Source organism: Thamnophis sirtalis, unplaced genomic scaffold (genome assembly GCF_051295495.1).
Source record: "Thamnophis sirtalis isolate CommonGarterSnake01/CBP01778 unplaced genomic scaffold, rThaSir2_p1.2 scaffold_17, whole genome shotgun sequence".
In the NCBI taxonomy this organism is placed as follows: Eukaryota; Metazoa; Chordata; class Lepidosauria; order Squamata; family Natricidae; genus Thamnophis; species Thamnophis sirtalis.
The window spans coordinates 3,466,808-3,488,238 of record NW_028261397.1 but is presented as its reverse complement, the minus strand read 5'-3'; the positions used below and the strand labels follow the sequence as shown (position 1 = coordinate 3,488,238).

At 46.5% G+C, this 21,431-nt stretch overlaps 1 protein-coding gene across 2 annotated transcripts in view; it reads right to left on the bottom strand.

Moving 5' to 3' along the window:
- Nucleotides 1-21,431, bottom strand: part of TRPV3 (transient receptor potential cation channel subfamily V member 3) — a 60,510-nt gene that overhangs the window by 23,130 nt on the left and 15,949 nt on the right. Inside the window, exons 3-8 of one of the 2 annotated variants that reach the window (XM_087702911.1) lie at nt 18,776-18,880; nt 15,976-16,062; nt 14,115-14,272; nt 11,261-11,437; nt 6,745-6,885; nt 2,047-2,327 (exon numbers count right to left, since the gene is read on the bottom strand). In XM_087702911.1, the coding sequence (XP_087559037.1) occupies nt 2,047-2,327; nt 6,745-6,885; nt 11,261-11,437; nt 14,115-14,272; nt 15,976-16,062; nt 18,776-18,880 (949 nt within the window). Of the gene's footprint in view, nt 1-2,046; nt 2,328-6,744; nt 6,886-11,260; nt 11,438-14,114; nt 14,273-15,975; nt 16,063-18,775; nt 18,881-21,431 lie in introns of those variants that run through there. The other variant, XM_087702912.1, reaches the window with a different exon arrangement.

The following is a 21,431-nucleotide window of genomic DNA, read 5'->3' as shown; positions in this document are numbered from 1 at the left end:
CAAAAGTCCCCTCAAAGACCACCATCCTGCTCCTTAGAAGAGGTGAACAGCACTGAAAGTTGATCCTTGCACCTCTTTCAATTTGGCACACTGGCAAAGTTGTCATTGAGGGCAGCGTTACTCAACCTCGACAACTTTAAGCCACGTGGACTTCCACTCCCAGAATTCCCCAGTCAGCATGCTTTTAAGAGGGGTGGACTTCAACTCCCAGAACTTCCCATCTAGAATGCTTATCGACGAGCAGATTTCAACTTCCAGAATTCCCCAGCCAGCATGCTTTAAGATTTCAACTCCTAGAACTGCCCAGCTAGCCTTGTACGCAGACAAATAGTCAAAATCCAGTGCAAAGTTCCAAGAGCCAGATCAGAGTTGTCAGCCAGTCTCAGAGTCAGAATTTCACAAGCAGAATCCTTGCTGCCTGGGGAATTCTGGGAGTTGGTCCATATAGCTTAAAGTTGCTGAGGTTAACAAACACTTTTAGGGTTCCCCGTAGGCACTAAGAAATGTAAAATGGGGGTTCCTAGATATGAACCCTGCTCAAAAATTTCATCCCTCTTCTCTGAAGAAAACAGAGGTTCAGGTTAAGGGCAGGGTGTTTCCATGGAAGAGGTCAAAAAAGTCAAGATGGAGCCACGGTGATGCAATGAAAGCTGTATATAAACAGGATCTTCATTTTTTAAAATATCTGCTTCTTCCTGGGCCAGGAATGTAAAACTTAATTGAATAGAGTTAGCCCTCAATTTAGAGTCATTCATTCAGCAACATTTCCAAGTTGTAATGGCACGGGGAAAAAATGACTGGTCCTCACACTTACAACTGACAGCATCCTTGTGGTCATATGGTCAAAATTTTGGTACTTTGTAACCAGTATATATTTATATCCCTGATTTTATGACCTTTTTGCCAGGGATGTTAAGCAAATCACTGAAGTTGTGAAGAGAATCACACGGTCGTTAAGTGAATCCAGCCAGCTGGGAAGGTCACAAATGGTGATCATATGACCCCGGGATGCTGCCACTATCCTGTGAACCGGTTGCCAAGTGCCCAAATTTTGATCACGCAAACCATGGGGATTCTGCAACCGTCGTAAATGTGAAGACTGGTCGTGAGTCACTTTTTTTCCACTGATGTTATAACTTCAAAAAGTTACTAAATGAATGGTTGTAAGTTGAGGACTACTTGTACATACAGGTAGTCCTTGCGTTACAACCACAGTGGAGCCCAAAATTTATGTTGCTAAGTGAAACACTTGTTAAGGGAGCCACATTTTATGACTTTTCTGGCCACAGTTGTTAAGTGAATCGTAGCATTTGTTAAGTTAGCAACCGGGTTGTTAAGCGAATCTGGATTCCCCCTTGTCAGAAGGTTGCCAAAGGGGATCACGTGACCCTGGGACACTGCAACCGTCATAAATGTGAGTCGGCTCCCAAGGGTCTGACTTTTCATCATGTGATCATGGGGATGCTGCAGTAGTCGTAAGTGTGACAAATTGTCATAAGTTGCTAAGTGAATCACCACACTTGATCGGTTAGCGAATCCGGTTGAGTTTGCTTTTCAAAAGGTCGCAAAAGGAGGTCAAGTGACCCTGCGACACAGCGACCGTCATAAATACGAGTCAGTTGCCAAGCATCTGAATTTGGATCACATGATTATGGGGTTTAAGCAAAGATCTTAAGTGTAAAAAACGGTCCTCGGTCACTTTTTTCTGTGGCGTCGTAACTTTGAACGGTTGCTAAATGAACAGTTGTAAATTGAGGATTACCCGTAGGTAGGCCTACCTCAGGGGTGACATTCAGCAGCTTCTGACAGGTTCTAGAGAACCGGTAGCGGAAATTTTGAGTAGTTCAGAGAACCGGCAAATGCTACCTCTGGCTGGCCGCGCCCCATCTATTCTCTGCCTCCCAAGTCCCAGCTGATTGGGAGGGAATGGGGATTTTGCAGCATCCTTCCCCTGCCACGCCCACCAAGCCACGCCCACCAAGCCACACCAAGCCACAGCCACAGAACCGGTAGTTTAAAAAAAAATGAATTTCACTACTGGCCTACCTCTAACTTCCCGGTTTTGGCTGCGAGCTGCAGAGGCGTTAAGCCATCTTTATTCTTCATCATCTCCAAATCGCGGCTTCTGCTTTTCAAGAGGATGGTGTCATACATCCGCCGGACAAAGTCGTTTTGAGTCTTAAAGTCTTCCGCCACGGTCACCAAGGCGTGGAGGATGTTGTTCCCTCGCGCATCCTGAGACCTGATGTCCGTCTTGCTGTTCTCCATCAAGAGCTGGACGATGTCCGGCTGGTTGGTGCAGGCGGCTAAGGCCAGGGGGGTCTCGCCTGCAGAGAGGATGACAAGGGACGGGGTTTTGAGAGTCACCGTTCCCAATGGGCAACCTTTAGCTGAGGGGTCCTGATAATTCCTGGGGTGGGAGGGGTGTTGGTTGGTTACTTTTTATTTTTTATAGTTTCCGTTTTTTGGTTCGCCTCCATGAAAGCCCAGGAAAGTTTCAGCAAGGACTTCCCAAGATCTCACAAGGTTTGAAGGAAGACGAATACAAGAAAAGTTTAATGAAGATAAAGTGGATAGATGGATGGATAGAGACAGACAGACAGATAGAGATAGGCAGAGGGAGATAGATGATAGATAAATAGATGGATGGATGGATGGATGGATGGATGGATGGATGGATGGATAGATATGAATGAATAGGAGACAGACAGTCAGACAGATAGACAGGTGGACGGATGGACAGACAGATCGATAGATAGATATGGATGGAGGGATAGATAGATGGATGGATGGATGGATGGATGGATGGATGGATGGATAGATAGATAGATAGATAGATAGATAGATAGATAGATAGATAGATAGACAGACAGACAGACAGAGAGGGGGGATGGATGGATGGATAGAGAGAGAGAGAGTAATATGAATGAATAGAAGACAGACAGATAGACAGGTGGACGGACAGACAGACAGATATGGAGGGATAGGAGATAGATAGATAGATAGATAGATAGATAGATAGATAGATAGATAGATGGATGGATGGATGGATGGATGGATGGATGGATGGATGGATGGACGGACGGACGGACGGACAGACAGACAGACAGGGATGGATGGATGGATGGATGGATGGGATGGGATGGATAGATAGATAGATAGGGAGGGAGGGAGGGAGGGATAGATAGATAGATAGATAGATAGATAGATAGATAGATAGATAGATAGATAGATAGATAGATAGATAGATAGAAAGAAAGAAAGAAAGAAAGAAAGAAATACAGAGAAAGAACAAGAGAGTTAGAAATAGACAAACAGGCAAATAGGAGATAGGTAAGGATGAATATATAGACAGAGACAGAAGGACAGAGAAGACAGAGATAATGATGGGTGGATGGATTCTAGATAGGAGAAAAATAAGATAGAAAGAGAATAGGAGAAAGAAAGAGGGGGGGAGAATGAGAGAAAGAAAGAAAAAGAAGAAGAAAAGAGGGAGAGAGGGAGAAAGCAATGGATACACAGAGAGAAAGATAAATAGATAGATAAATAGACAGACAGCCAGAATTTGGAATGCAAATTCCAAACAGCAGTTTGAAAAATGATGTGGTCATTTGCCTTAAGAAAAACTTTGGCAGCTTCTGCATGGTATCCGAATACACAAGTATTTTTCTGTCAAGCAGGGAATAAAATAATTATGAAGCCAACAATCACACATTTATTTCAGTCAGCGGAAGAGCTAAGACGGATCAGCAATTGCTGAAGTAATATTTTCTTTGCCGGCGTTTCATTTGTGCAACCACACCTTGATAAATAACATAAACGGTCCTGATTAAATCTTGATTTATTATTTAAGATGTTGTTAGCATACATTTATCAAGGGGATTGTTCCATCACAACAAAGAGAACATAACAAATTGGCATTCAGTACAATTCCCGTCCCAGGAAACAAATCTTAATATTAAAGGAAAATCGGCGGTTAAGAAACACGGAATATAAACAAACCAAGCAAAAAAAATAACATCACGATTTACAGTACTTTTAAAATCACACACTGCGATTAGGACCACAAAAAAAGGTTGTAAAATTGGGTCAACCACAAGCTGACCTGCTTTACGACTGTCACAACTTAGGATAATTGCTAGGCTAACTCAGGGGTGGGTTTCAACCGGTTCGCGGCGGTCCCCGCGATCCGGTTGGTCACCGAACCCGGAAGTAAGTAACTTCCGGGAACGGCGAAGGCTCCCCTGCGCCCGCACGCCCGCGCGCGCCCGTGCCCACTCCTTACCCAGTTTTGCCAAATTCTGCGCTTCCACGCATGCGCAGGACGCATACAGCGCCTGCGTGATCCTCCAGGAACAGCTGGAGCATCGCACAGATGCTAGTACGCATGCGCGCGGTGTGCGCATGCACACGCGCGCTGCGCGCCTGCGCGAGGACGCCGCCGGCCTCGTTCCAACCGAACCAGTTGGAACAGGATGAGAAACCCACCCCTGGGCTAACTGATGATCGTACGTCAAGGATGTAACTTTTGGTCATTGCTGTCTGGATGTTGCCATATTATTATATTATTTATTTTATTTGTTTGTATCCCACCTTTATTAATTTAACAAATAAACTCAAGGAGGCACCTCCCTTCTCTTATTTTCCCTACAACAACAATTCTGTGAGGTGCGTTGGGGCTAAGAGAAAGGGACTGACTCACAGTCACCCAGAGGACTTTTATGCCTAAAACAGAACTAGAACTCACCGTCTCCTGGGAATTGATCCAATGTCACCCAGCCGGCTTTCATGGCTAAAGTGGGACTAGAACTCTGTGACCCGACAAAAGGGTGCACGACAAAAGCGCGCCGACAAAACCGCGTCGCTAAAACCGCGACGTCATCAACGCGCCGACAACAGCGTGTCGACAACAGCGCGTCGACAGAAGGGCGATTTAAGTTAAGGTAAGGGTTAGGGTTAGGGTTAGGGTTAGGGTTAGGGTTAGGGTTAGGGTTAGGGTTAGCGTTACGTTTAGGGTTAGGGTTAGGGTTAGCGTTACGTTTAGGGTTAGGGTTAGGGTTAGCAGGGGTGGGTTTCAACCGGTTCGCGGCGGTCCCCGCGAACCGGTTGGTCGGCGAACCCGGAAGTAAGTAACTTCCGGGAACGGCGAAGGGCCCACCCGCCCGCCCGCACTCCTTACCGGTCTTTGAAGGCTTCTGCGCTTCCACGCAGGCGCATGGCACATACAGCGCCTGCGCGATTCTCCGTGAGCAGCTGTATGGCAAATACAGGACCTGCGCGAGTCTCCACGAGCAGCTGGAGCATCGTGCAGGCGCTAAGACGCATGCGTGAACTGCACGTGTGCACGAGGACACCGCCGGCCCTGTTCCAACCGAACCGGTTGGAACGGGATTAGCAACCCACCCCTGAGGGTTAGCGTTAGGTTTAGGGTTAGAGTTAGGGTTAGGGTTAGGGTTAGGTTTAGGTTTACAGCGCCCTTCTGTCGGCGTGCTGTTGTTGGCACGATTCAGCGCTCATTCGTCGGCACGGTTCAGAACTCGCGGTTTTGTCAGTGCGGTTTAGTCGGGCGTGCTTTTGTCGGTCACCCTTTTCTCGGTGAACCCTAGAACTCACCGTCTCCTGGTAATTGGTCCAAAGTCAGCCAGCCGGCTTTCAGACCTAAAGCAGAACTAGAACTCACCGTCTCCTGATGAGTGACCCAAAGTTGCCCAACCGTCTTTCATGGGACTAGAACTCACTGCCTCCTGCTTCCAGCCTGATGCCTTAACCCTAGACCCGTGATGGCGAACCTATGGCACGCACGCCGCAGGTTGCACGCAGAGCCATTTGTTAGGGCACGCGAGGCATCGCCTTGTCAGGTCCAGCGCGCATGCGCTGGCTGGCCAGCTGACTTTGGCCTTCTTTTGAGGCGGTTTTTCGCACTCCGCAGGCTTCCTTGAAGAACCGGCGCTACGAACAAACCGAAAGTTCGGGAATGGACTCGTAGGGCCATTTTCCGCCTTCAGGAGGCTTCACTGAAGGCTCAGGAGGGCAAAAACCCTACGAGCAAACCGGAAGTTCGGGGATGGACTCGTAGGGCCTTTTTTCGCCCTCAGGAGGCTTCACTGAAGGCTCAGGAGGGCAAAAATCGGCCGTATGTGCAAACCGGAAGTTCGGGAATCGACTCGTAGGGCCTTTTTCCCCTTCAGGAGGCTTCACTGAAGGCTCTGGAAGGCAAAAACGGGCCCTACGAGCAAACCGGAAGTTCGGGAACGGACTTCCAGCTTGCTCGTAGGGCCATTTTTCGTCTTCAAGAGGTTTCCCTAAAGGCTCCAGAGGTCAAAAATCGGCCCTACAGACAAACTGGAAGTCACCATTCCCAAACTTCCGAGTTCCCTGTAGGTCCATTTTTCGCCCTCCGGAGGCTTCAGGGAAGCTCCTGAAGCCTCCGGAGGGCCTCCAGGGGGTGCTGTTTTCACCCTCTGGAGCCTGGGGGAAGACAGAAAAATCACGCCAAAAGCAGGGGGGGCACGCACATAGCATTATGGGAGTGGCACGCCCGCGCACGACCCCCCCCCCCCGAGCTCCTCCCCGCTTTTGGCACGGGAGCCAAAATAGATTAGCCATCACTGCCCTAGACAAAATTTGTGGTGCTAGAACCTCACAAATTGGGACACTGGGGAAACGCATGTGTTGGTTGACCATCCTGGCTTGACCTGTTAGCAGCCCCTTTCCACTATAGCTCAGCTTCTGCCAGACCCTTACCAAAATAGAAGCCTTCGTGTTTGCGTTTGGGATTAAAGAAGACGCCCTGGGCATGGGCGTTGACGTCCGCGCCTTTCTCGATCAGGGTCTGCGTGATGTCGTACTGGCGTCTTTCAATGGCAATATTTAGAGCCGTCTGTCCTGGGATGGAGAAACAAAACCAGAATCATCACCTTTATTTGCAAGTTTGTATATTAAAAAAAGAAAAAATAATAATGATTCAGATCGGTGTTTCTCAAGCTTGGGCACTTCAAGAAGGGTGGGCTTCAACTCCCAGAATTCCCGATCTAGGGTGCTTTACGAGGGGAGGACTTCCACTCCCAGAATTCCCCAGCCAGCATGCTTTAAGAGGGGAGGACTTCCACTCCCAGAATCCCCCAGCCAGCATGCTTTAAGAGGGGTGGACTTCCACTCCCAGAATCCCCCAGCCAGCCTGCTTTAAGAGAGAAGGACTTCCACTCCCAGAATCCCCCAGCCAGCATCTTTTAAGAGGGGAGGACTTCCACTCCCAGAATTCCCCAGCCACCGTGCTTTAAGAGGGATTGACTTCCACTCCCAGAATCCCCCAGCCAGCAGGCTTTAAAAGGGGAGGACTTCCACTCCCAGAATCCCCCAGCCAGCATGCTTTAAAAGGGGTGGACTTCCACTCCCAGAATCCCCCAGCCATCATGCTTTAAGAGGGGAGGACTTCCACTCCCAGAATCCTCCAGCCAGCATGCTTTAAGAGGGATGGACTTCCACTCCCAGAATTCCCCAGCCAGCATGCTTTAAGAGGGATGGACTTCCACTCCCAGAATCCCCCAGCCATCATGCTTTAAGATGGGTGGACTTCCACTCCCAGAATTCCCCAGCCAGAATGCTTTAAGAGGGGAGGACTTCCACTCCCAGAATTCCCCAGCCAGAATGCTTTAAAAGGGGAGGACTTCCACTCCCAGAATTCCCCAGACAGCAGGCTTTAAGAAGGGAGGACTTCCACTCCCAGAATCCCCCAGCCAGCAATGCTTTAAGAGGGGTGGGTTTCCACTCCCAGAATCCCCCAGACAGCAGGCTTTAAGAGGGGAGGACTTCCACTCCCAGAATTCCCCAGCCATCATGCTTTAAGATGGGTGGACTTCCACTCCCAGAATTCCCCAGCCAGAATGCTTTAAAAGGGGAGGACTTCCACTCCCAGAATTCCCCAGCCAGCATGCTTTAAGAGGGGTGGACTTCCACTCCCAGAATCCCCCAGCCAGAATGCTTTAAGAGGGGTGGGTTTCCACTCCCAGAATCCCCCAGACAGCAGGCTTTAAGAGGGTGGGTTTCCACTCCCAGAATCCCCCAGCCATCATGCTTTAAGATGGGTGGACTTCCACTCCCAGAATTCCCCAGCCAGAATGCTTTAAAAGGGGAGGACTTCCACTCCCAGAATTCCCCAGCCAGCATGCTTTAAGAGGGGTGGACTTCCACTCCCAGAATCCCCCAGCCAGAATGCTTTAAGAGGGGTGGGTTTCCACTCCCAGAATCCCCCAGACAGCAGGCTTTAAGAGGGGAGGACTTCCACTCCCAGAATCCCCCAGCCAGCATGCTTTAAGAGGGGAGGACTTCCACTCCCAGAATCCCCCAGCCAGCATGCTTTAAGAGGGGAGGACTTCCACTCCCAGAATCCCCCAGACAGCAGGCTTTAAGAGGGGAGGACTTCCACTCCCAGAATCCCCCAGCCAGCATGCTTTAAGAGGGGAGGACTTCCACTCCCAGAATCCCCCAGACAGCAGGCTTTAAGAGGGGTGGGTTTCCACTCCCAGAATTCCCCAGACAGCATGGAGCTTCTTTCAGTGCTGTTGTAACTTTGAACGGTCACTGAATGGATTATTGTAAGTCGAGGACTTACAAGAATGAAAAGTACATACTTCCATTTATCTTCTGGGTGAATTTCTCACTAGATTGAGGGTTTTGTGCGAGTGTTAACCAGTACCTACAATATCATTTTTTTCTCCACTATGCAGCTGAAATACAGGTAAGTCCTCAACTTACAGGAGTTCATTTAGTGACCATTCAAAGTTACAATGGCATAGAAAAAGAGAGACTTGCGACCGCTTTTCACACTTATGACCGTTGACGCTATCTCCAGGTCACATGATTTACATTCAGATGCTGGAACAATTCACTCACATTTATGACGGTTGCAGTGCCCCGGGAGTTACGTATGTGATCTCTGTTTGCAACCTTCTGACAAGCCAAAATCAACGGGGATGCCAGATTCACTTAACAACCGGGTTACTAATTCGAGAACCACAGGGATTCACTTAACAGATGTGGCGAGAAAAGTCGTAAAACGGGGCCAGACTCACTTAACAAATTTCTCACTTGACAACATGAATTTGGGGCTCAGTTGTGGTCGTAAGTTGAGGACTACCAGCAGAGGTGGTATGCTGACGGTTCGCACCGGTTCAGGCGAACCAGTAGTGGCGGCGGTGCGAGGCTCCGCCCGCCCACCCTGACGTCATCGTACACGCTCCCCAGTGTTGGGATTCAAATAATTTAACAACTGGTTCTCTGCCCTAATGACCAGCAGGATAGGTGGGGCTTGGTGGTCATGTTACCGTGTGGGCGTGGCCAACTCAACATCACTCGTGTCGATGGGCGCTTCGCCTTAGCTGTTACAATGCAATAAGGGTTAACCGGAGAGGCAGTTTCTGTAAGCAGGGCAATAAGGATTAGGCTAGAAACAACACCAGAATGTTTCCTTCCTGCCTTCCTTACAGGATTAGCCCTGTAAAGTGGGAAAAACCAAAAGGAGATTTCTTCCAACAACTGGTTCTCCGAACTGCTTAGAAAGTTACCAACCGGTTCTCCCAAATAGGTGCGAACTGGCTGAATCCCACCACTGGCACTCCCACTACCAAACCAGTAGTGAAGAGACTAGAGTACCATTCCTGACTACGAGGGATGCAGGAGGGAAGCAATTCTCTAGCATTGTTTTGCAAAATTTTCAACCCTAAATATAATGATGAGAATAGCTGGGAATTGTAACCAGGTCTACCGCTCGGTAAAAATTAGGCTGTGTGTGTGTGTGTGTGTGTGTGTGTGTGTGTGTGTGTGTGTGTGTGTGTTTAAAAGCACAATAACTATACGTGTATCCTTCCCCCCCCCTCACTTTTCAAAAAAGAAGGATAATAAATAAATGATTGATTATTGTTAATTTTAATTGAATTTTTTTTAATGTTATTGTTAACCTTAATTGGGTTTGTTTTCTGGATACTCTATCTAATTTTTAAAAAACTTTTGTAATATGTGTTTTGTTTTTTTTAATGTTGTACGCCGCCCTGAGTCCTTTGGGAGAAGAGCCGAGGTGGCGCAGTGGTTAGGGTGCAGTACTGCAGGCCACTTCAGCTGACTGTTATCTGCAGTTCGGCGGTTCTAATCTCACCGGCTCAAGGTTGACTCTCAGCCTTCCATCCTTCCGAGGTGGGTGAAATGAGGACCCGGATTGTTGTTGGGGGCAATATGCTGACTCTGTAAACCGCTTAGAGAGGGCTGAAAGCCCTATGAAGCGGTATATAAGTCTAACTGCTAACTAATCGCTATTGCTATTCTCCCCCACCCCACCCCTGATTGAGCTCACGGCAAAATTTTCAACCTTAAATATAATGATGAGAATAGCTGGGAATTGCTATTGCTATTGCTATAAATCCAATAAACAACAAGATATTTGTTAAAATTAAATATGTATATTGAAAAGGAATTCTAAACGCCATCAACGTAAAAGGGAGCTTGCTCAGAGGCGGAAATACAGCAAGTAAATGAGATGAAGAGTGCGAAGTAGAGGAGAGAAGTAAGGGAAGAAGAGAGAGATACGAGAGAGGGTAGGGGGAGGAAGAAGAGGAGAGAAAGAAGGAGTGGAAAGAGGAGAGGGAAGAAGGAGAGAGGAAGGGGAAGTAGAGAAGAGAAGGCCGACAGAGGGAAGAAAGGAGGTAGGGAGGGGGAGAAGAGAGGGAGAAGAAAGTGATTTGATAAGGGACAAATATGGTGTACGGAGAGCAGAAGAGCCAATTATTGTTTTGGGGAGTTGATGGTAAGGTGAATTGATGTAAACATTGAATAATACAATACGATGTCGGCCAGGGGTGGGTTTCTCGCCCCGTTCCAACCGGTTCGGTTGGAACGGGGCCGGCGGCGGCCTCGTGCACGCGCGCGGCGCACGCATGCGTACTAGCGTCTGTGCGATGCTCCAGCTGCTCCTGGAGGATCGCGCAGGCGCTGTATGAGTCCTGCGCATGCGTGGAAGCGCAGAACTCGTCAAAACCGGGTAAGGAGCGCAGGCGCGCGGGTGGGCCCTTCGCCGTTCCCGGAAGTTACTTACTTCCGGGTTCGCCGACCAACCGGTTCGCAGGGACCGCCGCGAACCGGTTGAAACCCACCCCTGATGTCGGCTATGTAATAGTATATGTGGTTATATGTTATGAAAATGAAAAAATAAAAAACTTTATATATACAGTATATAAAAAAAAATTTTTTTCCAACCCTGGCGCCAATATACCTCTGTAGGCTTCCTCCGTGTAGGCCGCGTTAATGAGTTTTTCGAGGATTTGATTTTCTTCGGCAAACGACAGCAGCATATTCACAATTTCTTTGGTGTTCTGGTTGATGTTCAGCAGGGCTTTCATTAGACAGGTCTTCCCGGTGTCTGAAGAGGTCATTTTATTCATCAGATATTCTGCAAAATAAGGATAAAATTATGCCGGATCGCCCTCCGTGTTAATTAAGGGCTGATTGGGAACGCTACCGCCATGTAATGAGGAGGAAATTACCAATCCCTTTCTTGGGAGGCAAATGAGAAGGCATAATTGTACCAAAAGCTCATTTAAAAAATAATCACAATAAAGTAATTGCAGGTATCCGGTCATTGCGGTGATGGGGATCCAAACGATTGTTCATAGGGCAGGGTGCAAAAAAAAATTAGTTTCTTATTGTGAATGGACTAAGCTTGCCATTCTGGAGAAAAATATTCGTGGAATTCCAGAACATTCTAGAGAAATACCTAGAACATTCTGAAGGAGAGCCAGAGCATTCTAGAGGAAATCAGAACTTTCTAGAGAAAACCAGAACATTTAGGGGAAACCGGAAGAGTCTGAAGAAAGATGGAATTTTCTAGAGGGGAAAAAAACAGAACAGAATGTTCTGGAAAATACCACAACTTTCCAGAGAAAACTAGACCGTTTTGGAGAAAACCAAACTTTCTAGAGAAAAGCCAGAACATTTTGAAAGAAAGCCAGAACATTGAAGGAAATAACAACTTTCTAGAGCGGAAAAAAACAAACCAAGAACATTCTGAAGAAAAGCCAGAGCATTCTAGAGGAAACCAGACCTTTCCAGAGAAAACCAGAGCATTCTAGAGGAAACCAGAACTTTCCAGAGAAAACCAGAACGTTCTAGAGAAAACCAGAACGTTCTAGAGAAAACAGGAACATTCTGAAGAAAGACTTAATTTTCTAGCAAAAAAAACCAGAACAGAATGTTCAGGGCAAAACCAGAACTTTCTAGACAAAACCAAACCTTCCGGGGCAAAACCAAAACTTTCTAGAGAAAAGCCAGAACATTCTGAAGGAAAGACACTGAAGGAAATAACAACTTTCGAGAGAGAGAGAAAACCAAAACGTTCTGAAGGAAGTCCGGAATATTCTGAAGAATGCCAGAATTTTCTAGAGAAAAACCAGAACAGAATGTTTGGGGAAATACCAGAACTTTCCAGAGAATACCGGACCGTTCTAGAGAAACACCAAACCTCCCTGGAGAAAACCAGAACATTCTGGATTAAGTCAGAACATTCTGGACAAAACCAGGATTTTCTTGAGCAAAGCGGAACATTTTAGAGAGAACCAGAACATCCTCGAGAATAGCAGAACATTAATTACAGGGAACTCTGGAACATTCCGAGGAATTCTGGAACATTCCATATCTCTCCTAGAATGTGTCCATTCACCCCATCTTACACCACCAGAAACTATTTCTTGCTTTCAAAGAGTTACTTCATCAAACTATTGAATCCCCTCCCAAAAGATCTACGTCCTACCATGTCCCCAATCAGATATTTTATTTAATTGTTTGTTTATTTATTTATGTCCCGCCTTTACTGCGTTTTACAAATACGTCAAGGCAATGAACATATCCAACACATCTTCCTCTTCCTGTTTTCCTCACAACAACAACCCTGTGAGGTGGATTGGGTTCAGAGAGAGGGGGACTAGCTCAAAGTCACCCAGTCAACTTTCATACCTAAGGCAGTACTAGAACTCCCCATCTCCTGATGATTGGCCCAAAGTCACTCACTCGTGTTCATGGCTAAGTCGGGACTAGAATTCCCCATCTCCTAGTAATTGGTCCAAAGTCACTCACTCACTTTCATGGCTAAAGCAGCACTAGAACTCCCCATCTCCTGGTAATTGATCCAAAGTCACTCACTCGCGTTCATGGCTAAAGCAGCACTAGAACTCCCTATCTCCTGGTGACTGGCCCAAAATCACTTACCCACTTTCATACCTAAGGCAGTACTAGAACTCTCCGTCTCCTGATGATTGGCCCAAAGTCATTCAATCGCTTTCATGGCTAAGTCGGGACTAGAATTCCCCATCTCCTGGTAATTGGTCCAAAGTCACTCACTCACTTTCATGGCTAAAGCAACACTAGAACTCCCCATCTCCTGGTAATTGGTCCAAAGTCACTCACTCACTGTCATGGCTAAAGCAACACTAGAACTCCCCATCTCCTGGTAATTGGTCCAAAGTCACTCACTCGCGTTCATGGCTAAAGCAGCACTAGAACTCCCTATCTCCTGGTGACTGGCCCAAAATCACTTACCCACTTTCATACCTAAGGTAGTACTAGAATTCCCCATCTCCTGATGATTGGCCCAAAGTCACTCACTTGCTTTCATGGCTAAGTCGGGACTAGAATTCCCTGTCTCCTAGTAATTGGTCCAAAGTCACTCACTCACTTTCATGGCTAAAGCAACACTAGAACTCCCCATCTCCTGGTGACTGGCCCAAAATCACTTACCCACTTTCATGGCTAAGGCAGGACTAGAACTCACCGTCTCCTGGTGATTGGCCTGAAGTCACACAGCCAACTTTCCTACCGCAGGTAAAACTACAACTCACCGACTCCTGGTTCCTAGCCTTAACCCCTGGACCAAACTCGTAAAAAATGGGTCACTTCTTCCACTATTCTCTGGACATTTTTGACAATGATGCCCCTAAATGCAACCCTCGTAAGCCTACTCCCCCCACCCCGAAGGGGGTACCTTCTTCGTTCTCGGCATCCAAACCCCCTAAAATTATTCCGGCCACGGAATTCACCTTTTCTTCCCTTGCAGAGGTAGAGGAAAGGGCACCAACCTTGGACGGTCAGGTTTTGGCACCTGTGCGACCGGTCCTTCATTTCCGCCAGAATGCTCTGGAGGTCCTCCAAATTCCCTTCCGAAACCGCCCGGAAGAGATATTTTTTCAACTTCTTACGACGACTGTTCGGCTGAGCGTTTTGGGTTGAATTGATGCTGCGGAACAAGGGGGAAAATGTGGGTGCTTTTTTGGGGTGCAGACTAAGGAAAGGGGCAAGCCGCATCTCCCCGTTTGGGGGAGGCGTATGGTTTTTTGGCACGAGGGGCTCATCGGACTGGCCTACCTAGGCAGGCTGTTGTGCAACCAATAATAAAATTGCTCATTAAAACACACACAGGCTAAAAAACAATATGCCTGTATTTTTCGGAGTATAAGATGCAGCGGAGTATAAGACGCACCAAGGTTTTGAAGAGGCAAATTTAAAAAAAAGTTTTTGCACTCTGCAGATCTCCCCAAAACGGTCCGTTTTTTGCAAAAACGGGCCCATTTTTTGCAAAAACGGGCCCATTTTTTGCAAAAACGGGCCCATTTTTCGTAAAAGTGGGCCTTTTTTATTTAAAAAAAGGCATGAATAGCCTTTAGGAGGTTTGTAGAGTGCTCCTGAGGGCTGGGGGAGCAAAACTGAGCCAAAAACGGCCCATTTTTCGCTCATTTTTGCTCTCCCCAGCCCCCAGGAGCACTGTAGGAGCCTCCTAAAGGCTACGCATGGCCATTTTTGTGAAGGGACGGGGTTTCAGGAGGCAAAAAAATGCTGTATTCAGTGTATAAGACGCACCCAGATTTTTCAGCCTCTTTTTTGAGGGAAAAATAACTTTTTATTATTATATAAGTAAAAAGTAAACACATATAACTGGACCCATGTTTCCTCTAGATGCCCTTCCAATCAATTTTTGGAAACCTTGAGGTCAGGCAACATCAGGAGAAGGAGATATAATCAATAATTCCAAGCAAGTCTGGCAATTAATCTATAGCGGAGTTCCGAAACCGTAGCAACTTCAACATGGATTGACTGAAACATCACTGGTTGGGGAATTCTGGGAGTCGAAGTACACTTATTTTAAAGCATGGATGGCTGGGGAATTCTGGGAGTGGAAGCCCTCGCCTCTTAAAGCATGCTGGCTGGGGGATTCTGGGAGTGGAAGTTCACCCCTCTTAAAGCATTCTGGCTGGGGGATTCTGGGAGTGGAAGTCCTCCCCTCTTAAAGCCTGCTGGCTGGGGGATTCTGGGAGTGGAAGTCCACCCCTCCTAAAGCATTCTGGCTGGGGAATTCTGGGAGTGGAAGTCCAACCCTCTTAAAGCATGCTGGCTGGGGAATTCTGGGAGTGGAAGTCCGTCCCTCTTTAAGCATTTTGGCTGGGGGATTCTGGGAGTGGAAGTCCACCCCTCTTAAAGCATTCTGGCTGGGGGATTCTGGGAGTGGAAGTCCTCCCCTCTTAAAGCATGCTGGCTGGGGGATTCTGGGAGTGGAGGTCCACCCCTCCTAAAGCATCCTGGCTGGGGGATTCTGGGAGTGGAAGCCCATCCCTCTTAAAGCCTGCTGGCTGGGGAATTCTGGGAGTGGAAGTCCAGCCCTCTTAAAGCATGCTGGCTGGGGAATTCTGGGAGTGGAAGTCAACCCCTCCTAAAGCATTCTGGCTGGGGGATTCTGGGAGTGGAAGTCCAGCCCTCTTAAAGCATTATGGCTGAGAATTCTGGGAATTGAAATCCACCCCTCTTAAAGCATGCTAACTGGGGAATTTTGGTGAAGCCCCCCATCTTCAGGTCACCAAGACTGACCTACAGGCTGACCCATAGGCTCCCACCTCACAGATTCTTCTACCGTCACCGGCTATCCCAAGAATCCATGCCTTGCCTTACCAACAACTCTCAGCATTTGGGGTATATTCCGTCATATCATCCTGGATCGATTGGGGAGAATCCATATCTTCGCAATTGGCGGAGGCACTGTGTGAAAAAGAAACGCAAAAGAATTTCTCCTCCTTCACCATCATCATGTCAGCGTTCCAAGTATCATGCAGAATTAAATCAGAGTCCAAGGCAAAACGATCCTTAATGTTCCAATTTAATAAGTCAGACATATTGGCACATCTGTGGAATCCCACTTCTGGAAGTTACCTAGGATTCCCACCCAGTTGAAAGTTCATGATCTTGCCCCCACACCCACAAATCTATCACATGGTGCAATCTTCTTCTTCCACACTGGTATCTCCATCCAGCTAGTTCCAGTCAGGTGCAGAGGCCAGTTGGGCTTCTAGAAAAGAATGACAACAACACATTCCACAATCCTACTCCTTTCTATTCCCCCCTCCCAACTACTACACTAATGAAACAGCATAATGAAATAAGAGAGAGTGTGGCAGGCCAAAGATCCTAAATGGGATATAACTGCAGGCCTGACACATCATTTAACAACTCCATAATCCCTTGCAGAATGGAGTCTGGGCTACTGAATGAAGCTAGCAGAGCGTTTAATGGCCGGTTGCCCTTCCTGTCACCAATGCGGAGTTTTGTTCAGCAGATATATTCTCATTGTGCTCAGAGAGAGGAACATCTCCCTACGTGAAACTTATAATAAGGAGAAACGCACATTTAATTAGTCATATACTAACCGCAGCTAGAATTGTATTTGCACAATATTGGAAAAGTGGAGAGATTCCTACTGAGGAGAAGGTGATTAGGAAACTATTAGAACATGCAGAAATCAATAGACTAACATTAGCAATTAAAGAGAAAGAACAAACTGATTATTATACGATACGGGAAGTGTTTTACCAATGGTTAGAGAACAAAAAAAAAAGGGAAATTGGAAATAAAAGAAGATGGTAAAAAGAAGAATAGGAAATATATCAAGTTAGATAAGAATAAAATGACCATTGTTAGTACTAGTATTACGAGAATAACTATGTTTAAATTATTGTATTGTATTTTTGTTAGAAGATGTGCTAAGAAGGGAATGAAGAGCTTTGCCATGTTTAATAGCAATAGCAGTTAGACTTATATACCGCTTCATAGGGCTTACAGTGTCAGCATATTGCCCCCAACAACAATCCGGGTCCTCATTTTACCCACCTCGGAAGGATGGAAGGCTGAGTCAACCCTGAGCCAATGAGATTTGAACCGCTGAACTGCAGAACTGCAGTCAGCTGAAGTAGCCTGCAGTGCTGCATTTAACCACTGCGCCACCTTGGCTCTTAACTGTCCAATGTATTATAATTTGTGGAAGGATGTTGCACAGAAATACTTGTACCTAGATGAGACACGGCTTAAGGAAAGATGGAATGTTTATAGAGTTTTAAAATTGAAAAATAAATTAAACACTTTATCTAAAAACTAATCTGCCTCTACCTACCTAGGATTGAACTCACAGCCTACAATACAATACAATAGCAGAGTTGGAAGGGACCTTGGAGGTCTTCTAGTCCAACCCCCTGCCTAGGCAGGAAACCCTATACCGTTCCAGACAAATGGCTATCCAGCATCTTCTTAAAGACTTCCAGTGTTGGGGCATTCACAACTTCTGGAGGCAACTTCTGTTCCACTGATTCATTGTCCTCACTGTCAGGAAATTCCTCCTCAGTTCTAAGTTGCTTCTCTCCTTCATTAGTTTCCACCCATTGCTTTTTGTTCTGCCCTCAGGTGCCCTGGAGAATAGCTTGACTCCCTCTTCTTTGTGGCAACCCCTGAGTCCTCCTCTGTCTGGGCTGCCTTCCCTTGGATTCCTGCACAGAGCAGCGGGTTGGACTAGATGACCTCCAAGGTACCCTTCCCATGCTAGGCTTTAATGATTCAAAGCTCCTGAGGAAAGCCTCCGAAATTTCAAAATTTGAGGAAAGAGGAGAAACTTTTTTGCTTATGGCTACACTAGGATGCACTCTGGACGTTGAGAGAGACAGGTCAGGTATATTCAGGTAGTCCTCGACTTACGACCATTTGTTTAGCGACCGTCCGAAGTTATAACCATTGGGAAAAAAGCGACATTTTGCGACCTTTTTCACACTTACAACGAAGCACAACAAGCATCTCCATGGTCACGTGATCGAAATTCAGACGCTTGGCAACCGACTCGCATTTACGACGGTCGCAGTGTCCCGGGATGGGGGAGGGGGATGTCACGTGATCCCCTTTTGCAACCTTCACCCTAGCCGAGTCAACGTGGAAGCCCTGATTCACTCAACAACCCCGTGACTCCCTTAACGTCTGCAGTGATTCGCTTAACAACGGTGGCAAGGAAGGTCGCGAAACGAGGCAGCACTCCCTTAACCACTCTCCCATCGCTTAGCCGATAGGCGTTTGGGTCTCCGTCGTGGTCATAGGTCGAGGATTAGCTGAGGTTCATCCAGGCCAAATTTTATCCATTTGTTTTAATAAGTGCAATAAATAAAATGCTGACGCCGAGGATTTGCGCAGGGGGTTAAAAAAAATTTAAGAAGGGGGACAAATGTCTGTAAAAAGGGCTACATCATCATTATTATTTTTACCCCCTCCCCTTTCCCTCCCCCCGCCCACCAATCAGGAGGACGTCTGAACACACCAAGGACATGCGCTGATGTAATGCTTCAGGCGCCGTCTTCATCCCACAATCCTTTGGGGATTTGGGCCGGGGGTGGGGGAGGGGGCTTATCAAGCCAATAAAACCGAGGGATCGATCAGTACCCACCATGGTCGGATGTTGGAGTCCATCGGCTTGGAGAAGATGGGGGGAGACGTCCGGCTTGGCGATACGTTGCTCTCAAAGGCTTCGATCTCCAGGAAAAAGTGAGAACTGTTTGATGTATTCCAATAAAAAGATGGATTAGTGGGAATTAGGGAACAGGAAGAGATCTGTCTGTCTGTCTATCTATCCATCTATCTATCAATCCATCCTTCCCTATATCAAACATTGATCCATCAATCCGTCCATCCATTCATTCATTTCTTTCCATCTATCCATCCATGTATATCCTTCATCCATCTGTCCATTTATGTTTCCATCTATCCATCATCCATCCATCTTTCCATATATCATCCATCCATCCATTTATCCATCCATCTTTCCATCCATCTATAGATCCATCCATCCTTCCATATATCATCCATCTATCCATTTATCCATCCATCTTTCCATCTATCCATCCGTTCATCTATCATCCATCCATCTTTCCATCTATCTGTCCATCCATCTTTCCCTCCATCCATAGATCCATTCATTCATTTCTTTCCATCTATCCATCCATCGATATTCTTCATCTATCCATTTATTTATCTTTCCATGTATCCATCCATCCAGCTATATCCTTCCTCATTCCATCCATCCATTTATTTTTCTATTTATCCATCCATAGAGCCATCCATCCATCCTTCCATATATCATCCATCTATTCATTTATCCATCCATTCATCTTTCTATTTATCCATCCATCCATCCGTCTGTCCATCCATATTTCCATCCATCCATAGATCCATCCATCCATCCATCCATCTATATCCTTCATCCATCCATCCATCTATCCATCATCCATCCATCATCCATCCATCCTTCCTCCATCCATCCATCCATCCATCCATCCATCCATCCATCCATCCATCCATCCATCCATCTCTCCATCTTTCCATCCATCCTTAGATCCATCCATCCATTTATATCCTTCCTCCATCCATCCATTTATCTTTCCATCTATCCATCATCCATCCATCCTTCCTCCATCCATCCATCCATCCATCCATCCATCTGTCCATCTTTCCATCCATCCTTAGATCCATCCATCCATTTATATCCTTCCTCCATCCATCCATTTATCTTTCCATCTATCATCCATCCATCCTTCCTTCATCCATCCATCCATCATCCATCCATCCTTCCTCCATCCATCCATCCATCCATCCATCCATCCATCTGTCCATCTTTCCATACATCCTTAGATCCATCCATCCATCCATTTATATCCTTCCTTCATCCATCCATTTATCTTTCCATCTATCATCCATCCATCCTTCCTCCATCCATCCATCCATCATCCATCCATCCTTCCTCCATCCATCCATCATCCATCCTTCTTCCATCTATCCATCATCCATCCATCCATCCTCCATCCTTCCATCCATCATCCATTTATCCATCCATTCATTTATCTTTCTATTTATCCATCTATCCATTGAACCATCCATCCATCCATTCATCTATCCATCCATCTATAGATCTATCCATCCATCCCTCCATATTTCCATCCATCCGTTCATGCCTCCATCTGTCCGTCCATCTATTTATCTGTCCATCCATATATCCATCTGTCTGTCCATTTAGCCATCTGTCCATCCCATGTATCTATCACAGCTCCATGAACAAGAAGAGTCTATCTGTCACTATAACTTCCTGAGGGCATCAACTTGAAATGTCTTTTCTCTCTTCTATCTTCTCTATTGCTCTCATTGGCTAAGGATGTACTCTCAATGACTTTTCCATGTTCATCTATGAATCACAGTGCCCTTCTCTTCAATTTTGCTGGACTTTACTACCCATTACACCAGGTTATCGGTGGAGAAGGATGGGAAATGTAGTCTTAATTGCGCCTCAGGGAAACAGGATGGAAAGTGGTATAATCCTGACTTTAAAAAAAAATCACTTTGTCTTGAAAGACAGCAGGAAGTTGAATGGAGTTCAGCCGAAAGAGTCAAAAAAGTCAAAATGGAGGCCATAACCATACGTCACGTATTTAAAAACAGTCAAATTGTGTGATTGTAGCTACCATCTCAATTTCTGTGTGACAGAGGCCACTGAATTGGATTAAATTACTGTGTTTTTGAACCTGGGCCCCTTTAAGATTGGTGGACTTCAACTCCCAGAATTCCCCAGCCAGCCATGCTGGCTGGGGAATTCTGGGAGTTGAAGTCCACATAACTTGAAGTGTTCAAGATGGAGAATCTCTAGACTATAACACTTCCCAATCCAACCGTGTGGCCTCCAGCTCCCAGAATTCTTAGCAGGGGGTGTGGCCTTGCTGGCTGAGGAATTCTGGGAGTTGAAGTCCATACAACTTGAAGTGTTCAAGATGGAGAATCTCTAGACTATAACACTTTCTAATCCAACCGGGTGGCCTCCAGCTCCCAGAATTCTTAGCAGGGGGTGTGGCCTTGCTGGCTACGGAATTCTGGGAGTTGAAGTCCACACAACTTGAAGTGTTCAAGATGGAGAATCTCTAGACTATAACACTTCCCAATCCAACCATGTGGCCTCCAGCTCCCAGAATTCTTAGCAGGGGGTGTGGCCTTGCTGGCTGGGGAATTCTGGGAGTTGAAGTCCACACAACTTGAAGTGTTCAAGATGGACTATAACACTT